Here is a 10195-nt window from a genome sequence, read left to right on the forward strand (position 1 = left end):
AATTATTCACATGCACAAAAATTTATGATATTATGTGCGCTTTGTATTTATATAGTTTGTTAGTCACTAAAGTGGCTAAACTAGAGAAATTAATGTCTACACATATCATGTTTATGATCACTTGATGCATGTATTATGTTTCTATAGTTTGTTAGTCACCAAAGTGGCCAAACTAAAATGTATAAAATTATTCACATGCACAAAATTTTATGATATTATGTGTGCATTTGTATTTATATAGTTTGCTAGTCACCAAAGTGGCCAAACTAGTATGATTAAGAAGAATGTGCATTCATAAAATTGTCATTTATCTATGAAGGTTAATTAAATGCCTATATATTGAAAAATAAATAGATAAATTGACTTTCACTATTGCTAGAACTTAAGAATTTACCCAAAGGTGAATCAATCATTCTACGAATAGTGAAAATTATGAGGTAAATTAATCTTTTTAGTCAAACATATATTGTATATCCAAAGATGTCGTATATGTTTGATTAAAAATATTCAATTACCTATTAAAGATAAAATTGGCATTTAAATTATGATAATGTGTCGTAATATCTACCCAAAGGAGAATTACGATATATTTTTATCGCTTTACTGAATTCACATTATTTTCTGATTTGTGAGCATGTATATCTATTTTGCAGTTATTCCTCTTCATTCGCATGCTTCGTCTATTACTGTGTTCAATGGATTGAACTTCTCTGAATGGCATGAACAAGTACAGTTCCACTTAGGTGTAATGGATCTTGACTTGGCTCTGCTGAATGACAAACCTACTGTCATTACTGATAAGAGCAGTGAGGATGAGAAGTCTTTTCATAAATCATGAGAACGCTCTAACAGATTAAGCCTTATGTTCATGCGAATGACTGTTGCTAACAACATTAAGAGTACTATATATTTCACAAACAGAAAGTGCCAGGGAATACCTGAAGTTTGTGGAAGAACGTTTTCGTTCTGCTGATAAGTCTCTCGCTGGTACACTAATGGCTGAACTCACGACCATAAAGTTTGATGGGTCGCGTAGTATGCAAAATCATATCTTCGAGATGACTAACATTGCAGCAAGACTTAGGACCTTGGGGGTGAAAGTGGATGACACCTTCTTGGTTCAGTTCATTCTAAACTCATTGCCTCTTGAGTATGGACCATTCCAAATTAACTATAACACTATTAAGGAAAAGTGGGATGTTAGTGAATTGTCCAGTATGCTTACTCAAGAGGAGTCAAGACTTAAGAAACAAGGAGGTCATTCCATTAACCTCATAGGTCAAGGAGCTGGTAAAAGACTTAAAGTGAAGGCCAACAAGTTTAAGAAAAAGAAAGCACCTGCTAAAGTTCCACAGGATGCTCATAAGAAACTCAAGGCTGATGTGTGTCGTTTCTGTAAAAAGGAAGGACACTATCAGAAAGATTGTCTGAAACGTAAAGCTTGGTTTGAAAAGAAAGGTACATTTAGTGCTTTTGTATGTTTTGAATCAAATTTAGTAGAAGTTCCTAATAATACTTGGTGGCTTGATTCTGGTGCAACTATTCATGTATCCACTATGTTGTAGGGATTCACTACGATCCAAACTACAAATCCAAATAAGGATTTCGTATTTATGGGAAATCGCATGAAGGCTTAAATTGAAGGCATGGGGACTTATCGATTGATCTTGGAGACTGGACATCACCTTGATCTATTACAGACTCTTTATGTTCCTTCAGTTTCTAGGAATTTGATTTCCCTTTCAAGACTTGATGTTTTTGGATTTGATTTTAAGTTTGGACATGGATGTTTCAATTTATATAAGAATACTATTTTTTATGGTTCTGGTGTTCTTATTGATGGTTTACATAGATTGAAACTCGATAATAATTTTTCTGAATCCCTGCTTACTATTCATCAAATTATTGGAATTAAACGTAGTTCACTAAATGAAAGTTATGCTTATTTGTGGCATAAACGTTTGGGTCACGTATCCAAAGAACGATTAAAAAGATTAGTAAAGAATGAAATTCTTCCGAATTTGAATTTTGCTGATCTTGATATATGTTTGGATTGCATTAAAGGAAAGCAAACCAAACATACCAAGAAAGGTGCCACAAGGAGCACTCAATTTCTTGAAATTATACACACTGATATATGCGGACCCTTGGATGTTCCATCTTTTGGTGGAGAAAAATATTATATCACCTTTATCGATGGTTTTTCACGTTATGGATTTATCTATTTGTTAAAAGAAAAATCTCAAGCAGCGGACACTCTCAAAGTGTACGTTAATGAGGTTGAAAGACAATTAGATAGAAAAGTGAAAATCATTAGGTCAAATAGAGGTGGTGAGTATTATGGAAAGTATAACGAATCAGGACAATGTCCAGGTCCATTTGCAAAATTCTTTGAAGAACATGGCATATGTGCACAATATACTATGCCAGGAACACCTCAACAAAATGGTGTTGCAGAAAGGCGTAATCGAACACTTATGGATATGGTTAGGAGTATGATGAGTAATTCCTCATTACCCAAATCATTGTGGATGTATGCTCTTAAAACCACTGTATATTTATTAAACAGGATTCCTAGTAAGGCAGTTTCAAAGACCCCTTTTGAACTGTGGACGGGAAGAAAGCCTAGTTTAAGACACCTGCATGTTCGGGGTTGTCAAGCGGAAGCTAGAGTTTACAATCCACATGAAAAGAAATTAGATTCTCGAACGGTAAGTGGTTACTTTATTGGTTATCCAGAGAAATCTAAAGGGTATAGGTTTTACTGTCCAAATCATAGTTCGAGAATTGTTGAAACCAGTAATGCAAAATTCATTGAGAATTGTGAAGTTAGTGGGAGTGTTGAACGAAAAAGTGTGGAAATTAATGAGGTAAGGGTAAATATTTCATTTCCCATAAATGTACCTACTTCTGCACCAATAGCAAATGTTGTTCCTCTTGTTGAAAAACACTTTAACAATGTATTTGGGTGAAACACTTCAAGAAGGAACTTAACTCACAAATATTTGACGCAAATGAATCACAAACAGTGCCATTAAGAAAATCTCAAAGAGAAAGAAAATCGGCCATTTCAAATGATTATGTGATTTACTTGCAACAGTCAAATTTTGACATTGGAATTAATAAAGATTCGGTTTCATTTTCATAGGCCATAGAAAGCACTGAGTCTGATAAATGGATTAATGCCATGAATGAAGAGTTAAAATCCATGGAATACAACAAAGTCTGGGATCTTGTTCAATTACTAGAAAGTTCTAAAAGAATCGGATGTAGATGGGTCTTCAAGACCAAATACAATTCTAATGGTAATATTGAACGATATAAAGTCAGACTTGTTGCCAAGGGATACACTCAAAAGGGAGGCATTGATTATAAAGAGACCTTTTCACCGATCTCAAAGAAAGACTCGTTAAGAATTGTTTTGGCTTTAGTAGCTCATTATGATTTAGAGCTACATCAAATGGATGTGAAAACTGCTTTTCTTAATGGAGACCTCGAGGAGGATGTTTATATGGACCAACCAGAGGGTTTCGAAATTAAAGGAAAAGATCAGATGGTGTGTAAACTAAAGAAGTCAATATATGGACTCAAACAAGCCTCACGACAATGGTATATAAAGTTTAATGATACCATAACATCTTTTGGATTTAAGGAAATTACGGTTGATCTGTGCATATACCAAAAGATTAGTGGGAGTAAGTTTATATTTTTAGTCTTGTATGTTGATGACATTTTACTTGCTGCTAATGATTTAGGCATATTGCGTGAGACGAAAGACTTTCTCTCTATGAACTTTGAAATGAAAGATATGGGTGAGGCATCCTATGTGATAGGGATAGAAATATTTCGTGATAGATCACAAGGATTATTGGGACTGTCTCAAAAAGGTTATATCGAAAGAGTTATAGAGAGATTTAACATGAACAGTTAAGAATAGTTCCTATTTAAAAAAAATAAGATAAATTTAATCTCATGTAATGCCCAAAGAATGATGTAGAACGAAAAGAAATGAAATCAATTCCTTCATCTTTTATTGTTGGAAGTTTGATGTATGTTCAAACTTGCACAAGATCAGATATTAGTTTTGCGATCGGAATGCTAGGAAGATATCAAAGTAATCCTGTAATGAATTAATAAAAAATCTGCAAAGAAAGTTTGTGGCATGTTATGAAGCCACAATTCATGCATTTTGGCTGTGGAACTTCATTTCAGGACTTGGGGTTGTCGACACCATTACCAAGCCGCTGAAAATTTATTGTGATAATGCTGCAGCAGTATTCTTCTCCAAGAACAATAAGTACTCCAAATGTGCCAAACATATGGAAATTAAATACTTTACTGTTAAGGAAGAAGTTCAGAAACAAAGAGTGTTACTTGAGAATATTAGAACTGATCTCATGATTGCAGATCCGTTAACAAAAGGCTTACAACTAAAGACATTTAAAGAACATGTTCAAATGGGTCTTGGTTGTACTTATGATTGATACATTTATGATGTTTTTACACTTTGAGCTCAAATTATGTGTTTCTGATATACATTAATGAATTTCTTGTTTCTCATAATGGTGTATACATTATTGTCTTGAGATATTACAAGATAAGTCTCTATGAGACATTATTGTGGACCATAATGTTATATGTTTTATAGCTTATGAACCTAGTATGATAAGTTGCTAATGTAGTAGTATATGGAAGAAAGTATGTGGCTTAAAATTTATGTACAACCGCCATAACTCGCATTAGTAGTTTGTTATATTGTGGTATTTATGATGGACATTATAGAAGAGATTTATTAGACGCGCAACTAATGTTTATTAAATATTAATGTTATATGGTTATTGGGCCAAGTGGGAGAATGTAAGAATTATTATTTATTTACTATTAATTATTTCTTACTTATGACCCAATTTACTTGGAATCAAAGTAATACCATAAATAATATTTAATAAGGAATAGATCTCGTCCGTACATTGGTTACTTGATGGACGTACCAGATTAAGTCCTAACCTCTATAAATTGGTCCTCCCTCCACCCATTAGGGTTACCACATATTCTCTACATTAATTCCATCGCTGACGGTTGTGGTAACATAAAGTTAGGGCAAGGAGGTAAAAACTAATTTATGACTAACGCTTCCGCTTCTCTTTGTGATGATGTCTTCTGCATCAGGTATGTGCCTCTAACGTTCTCTATGTAAAATTATCATGTTCAAGATCCTGAAAGTATTTAATCTTACACCCTGGTCTGCACTATATATAGCACTTGAATAAACATCACTAGCTGATATTGTATGGTCATTCTTGCTCAGTTGATTTCTCCCTTGGGGCTTGTATGTGCAGTTTCTTTAGCTGGTTCAGTGAAGTCAATCAGAAGGACGATGGTGAAGATGACGAGCTAGGATGTCTTTCTGGAGATTCAAGTTGAAGTAATGCCTTTTTCCATTTTAAGTTTTTCATGGATAAGGTATAGTATCTGTAGGAAGATATATACCATTTTCACAACTTATAGTATTTTCGTGGATAAGGTATAGTATTTTTATTTCCATCTTCCCCATCCTTTTTGTAGGTTGCTGAGATAATTGTGGCCGAACCCTCTAACTTATTTTAACAATGTTTGTTCCTTACCATCTTCATTCTTGTTCTCTGTGTTGTATTAATCATTAAGTCATGGAAGTCTGTTTATTATCCCTGATTGCTTGTCTAATGTTACTTTTCCCAGGATCCTGATGAGGAGGACGAAGGTGGTGATGAGGTAAAAATAGTTCATTCTTCATGGTTGCAATAGTTGTGATAACATTATATATCTAGACTGTAAGCACATGCATACTTATTTGTTTGCAACTGTAAATGTTTCTTTTTTCCCGACAAATGCTACCGGTTTCTTTTTGTGCTTAATTATTTCATTTCATTAGTCGATCCCATGAATATCTTAATATATGCTTTCTGGCTTAAGTGGCAAATTGTATTGTAGTATCCTTCCTAATTGATGCACCAGTAGCATCTTGAGAAGGTGTTGTCCAACTCCCACTGCCACTTGACCTGTCGTCTCTTAGAGCTTTTAGGGAATTTTCATCATGCTCTTCAAAAAAAGTGTCAACTCTCAGCATATAGTGTCATTAGTTAGTGAAGGCTATCAAAAGACCATATTTCTGAAAGGAACTGGCTATTGTCCTCAATTTTGTACAAATGGTTGTTGCCTTTTTTTTTTAGGGTGAGCTATATGATTTTACTGTTAGGGTTTTGCCCGAATTTTCTTTTCTTATTTAAAGTTTATTTTTTTTCCTTAAAGAAAAGTCAAAGTATTACCATAAATGCTTAAATTTTTTCTAAAGGAAAATATAATTTTCTTCCATATTTGGTTTATTCTTTCCTTTGAGGAAAAGTTTGGAGATCTATAAATTGAAGATCCCTATTCTCATAGCATAAAACAATAGAATCCACAATGTATTCGTTTAGTGAGTTTTGTTTATGGGGAGATTTTCTCTCTATAGTTTTTATGCTTTTTATTAGTTTTTTAAATTATGTAGGCCAATTGGTCATATCCTACAATAATATATTTCTTTTAGTATAGTTTTATGTGTCGTATAATTTATCGTCTTATGATTTGTAATTGTAAGCTTCCGCATGACGCCTTAATCACCCTTTATAACCCAACAGTTACACTATTAGAGCATGGAAAAAATTGAAATTGCATCTCTGTGATAGGAAAGCAACTATTTCTGTGAATGTCCAAAGCTTTTATTTTGGGTTTATTATGGTCAACAAATTAACATAAGGGGTTTAAATGAGTTGATTGCCCAAACCAAGGACAATATGTTGTATGATTGTGTAGGATTTCTTTTGGTATGACAAGGGGATGAACCTTTTTTTGAAAATAAGACTCTTTATCATGCAGTGTCTAACAAACATAGCAAGATATGGTGCTTCTGGAACTCCAATATCACCTGTACTATTTTTGCTAAAAGTAGACAACAAATCACCTTTAAATGCAACTTGATAGGGAATTCTGATAACTTTTGGATCACAATGGTTTATGCAAGATCGAGATCGGCTAAAAGAATGTATCTTTGGGATAAACTAAGAACGCTTAGCCACATGATTCATGGCCCTTGGATAATTGGAGGAGACTTTAACTCAATCATGGATGCTGAAGAAAAAAGAGGGTGCCGAGCTGACCAAATTCTTCACACACACATGCTTAGCATTGATTCCTAAAGTGAATGCTCCTGATAGCTTCTCTCAACTCAGACCTATTAGTTTGTGCAACTTCTCAAACAAGATAATTTCCAAAATTATTTCTATCAGGGTGAATTCCATCCTTCCTAAATTGATCTCAGAAAATCAATCAGGTTTTGTTAAAGGAAGATTGATCACAGAGAATATTCTCCTTACACAAGAGATCATCCGAGGATCTAGAAGCAAGAATAAAGGAGGAAATGTGGTTATTAAGCTAGATATGTCCAAAGCTTATGATAAGCTTTCATGGACATTTCTCTCTAATGTCTTGAGGAAGACTGGATTCTCAGAAAAGTTTATTGAAATGATTTTCAGACTGATTTCCAATAATTGGTACTCAATCATTATCAATGGCACTAGATTTGGTTTTTTCAAATCAACCAGAGGTCTCAAACAAGGCGATCCGCTCTCTCCCGCTCTATTTATTTTAGCAGCAAAAGTCCTCACCAAGGCCCTTAACTCTCTTCACCAAAGAAAGGGCTTTATTGGGTTCTCGATGCACAAAAGAGGTCCACAAATTAATCATTTAAGCTATGCAGATGATTTGGTTCTTTTTACCTCGGGGAACAAAAGATCTATCAACTTGATTATGAAGCAATTGAGGAGAGCTATCAAAGGGCATCTGGTCAGGAAATTAATAATGATAAAAGCTTCTTCCTTACTCATGACAAGACTGACAGACTCACTAATAAAAGAATTAAGAGATGAACAGGGTACAATCAGGCTACCTTTCCTTTCACATACCTTGGTTGCCCCATATATTTAGGGAAAAAAAGGATCAACTACTTTGCTGAAATTGCTAAAAAGATCATGAACAAAATAGCAGGTTGGCAAGAGAGGTTTCTATCCCCTGGTGGTAAAGCTGTCCTTATACAACATGTCCTTCAGTCTCAGCCGCTTCACATTTTCGCTGCCCTAAAGCCTCATGTTACTGTGATTAAAGAGATTGAGATGCACTTTTCAAATTTCTTCTGCGGGCAAAAGGATGGAAAAAATAAATATCATTGGTCATCTTGGGAAAATATGTGTTATCCAAAAAACGAAGGGGGCCTTGGATTCAAGAGCCTACATGATATTTGTCTTGCTTTCTCTGCTAAAAGATGGTGGAGACTCAGAACAGAGAAATCTCTTTGGGCTGATTTTTTGAAAGCTAAGTATTGCCAAAGAAGCAATCCTATGTCCAAGGTTGCCACTTCTAAAGACTCTAGTAGTTGGAGGGAGCTTCTGTTCATGAGGGACAAGGTTGAAAAATATATTTGCTGGAAAGTGAACTCAGGTGAATGCTACTTATGGTGGGATGATTGGACTTTTCAAGGATCTCTATATTCTTTAGCAAACCCACCCTACAAACCTAGCAACTTGAAAGTAAACAATTTCTTACAAGGTCGGGATTGGGACTTGGACGAACTCAATTTTATCATCCCTGAGAATATTCTAAGTATTGTGAAAAATATCCACATTGGCAACAGAGAACAAAATGACAAAGCCGTTTGGAGGTTAACTTCCAATGGTCAGTTCACATGCTCCTTAGCATTCGATAACCTCAGAAAGAGAAGTTCTCCTAACTCTTATAACTCTGTTATTTGGATAAAAGAAATTCCATTCAAAATCTCTTTTTTTATGTGGAAAGTTCTTAAAAAATTAATTCCTGTTGATGCCTCGACTCTTAGATTTCAAACTAACTTGGGATTTAATTGCTCCTGTTGCAGGGAAACCAAACAAGAGACCATTAATCATCTCTTTATAGCTAGTGATCTAGCAAAAAGAGTTTGGCAACAGATAACTTCTCCCCTCGGGCTGCAACTGACCAGTCGAAACATGGAGAACATGCTCGATCAATGGTGGACCTTACCACCAAAAAATGTTGTACATAGGTTTTTACTCCTTATTACCCCCATCATTGTATGTTCGGAAATCTGGAAAGCAAGGTGTACTACTAGATTTGAGCATAAGCAGGTCAACACAAATAACATTTGTCATAAAATTCTCTTTCAGGTTAAAGAATCGATGCAAAAAAAGTTTAGTAGGATGGACCAACATTGGGACCGGAAGCAAGTGTGTCATATAGCTGAAAATTACAAAGTCACTGTCAGCAGCTTGATGGTTTGCTGGAACAAACCTAGTGATGGTACTTGGAAACTGAACACTGATGGGAGTTTCATGAAAGCTCAAAACAAGGCGGGGGCTGGCGGAATTGTTAGAAATAAAAATGGGGACTTAGTCATGGCATTTGCGTATCAGACTCATTTCTACACTAACAACTTTAGTGAAGCCTATGCTGCCTTAATAGGAATTTCATGGTGCTGTGACAAAAACATCATGAACATTGAAATGGAATTAGACTCGATGATCGTTATCAACATGATCAAAGGGGTGACCAGACCCTCTTAGAGGCTGCAGAATATAATCGATGATATTCAACGCAAAATGCATCAGAAGAATGTAACGATTAGTCATTGCTATAGAGAAAGTAATGGAGTCGCAGATGCTCTTGCAAAGCATGCCACCACCCTCCAAGAAGATAAAGTTTTCCTACATAAAGAAGACCTTCCTAAGGAGGCTATTGGCCCCCTTAGAATGGATAAAATGCAGTTTCCGTCCTTTCGAAGACGAGCAAAAAAACACTCTTCTTGGTGCTACGATCCCCCATGATTCCCCTTTCTTTTGAAGATGCCAATATGCTTAGGCGAAATCTAGCTATTGGTTACCTCTATGTTTATGTAGGTTTATAGCACTTCAATGTGCCAAAACTCTTAGTCTTAGACAAGATCTCTCAGGAGTATTCACTCCATTGTAAATGCTCTTTTCGTGTCTGGAGGTTAGGTTGCCATGTCCCCCTCTGACTCTGTAACTGTTGTCTATTTTATTNAAAAAAAAAAAAAGACTCTTTACTAGGACGACCACTTTTTTTTTGAAAATGTCAAACTCAAACTTTTTGAGGTATGCCAATCTTATAATAC

The 10195-nt window shown here is 35.1% G+C and overlaps 1 protein-coding gene across 1 annotated transcript; it reads left to right on the top strand.

Annotated features, from left to right (window-relative positions):
• The first annotated feature begins 7143 nt into the window (after positions 1–7143).
• On the top strand, positions 7144–9626 carry LOC125857834 (uncharacterized). Its single transcript, XM_049537483.1, has 4 exons — positions 7144–7948; positions 8062–8731; positions 8945–9137; positions 9231–9626. Exons 1-4 carry the CDS (start codon positions 7144–7146, stop codon positions 9624–9626), a joined length of 2064 nt encoding a protein of 687 aa, XP_049393440.1.
• The last annotated feature ends 569 nt before the right edge of the window (positions 9627–10195 follow it).

This window comes from Solanum stenotomum, chromosome 3, assembly GCF_019186545.1.
Source record: "Solanum stenotomum isolate F172 chromosome 3, ASM1918654v1, whole genome shotgun sequence".
In the NCBI taxonomy this organism is placed as follows: Eukaryota; Viridiplantae; Streptophyta; class Magnoliopsida; order Solanales; family Solanaceae; genus Solanum; species Solanum stenotomum.

Bases quoted from the DNA above. Each gene is read 5' to 3' on its own strand.
- LOC125857834 (XM_049537483.1), top strand. From the start codon at position 7,144: ATGCTGAAGAAAAAAGAGGGTGCCGAGCTGACCAAATTCTTCACACAC. The intron at 8,732-8,944 runs GTTAACTTCCAA...CTCCTGTTGCAG, and splicing joins AATGACAAAGCCGTTTGGAG to GGAAACCAAACAAGAGACCA. The intron at 9,138-9,230 runs GTATGTTCGGAA...ATTCTCTTTCAG, and splicing joins TCCTTATTACCCCCATCATT to GTTAAAGAATCGATGCAAAA.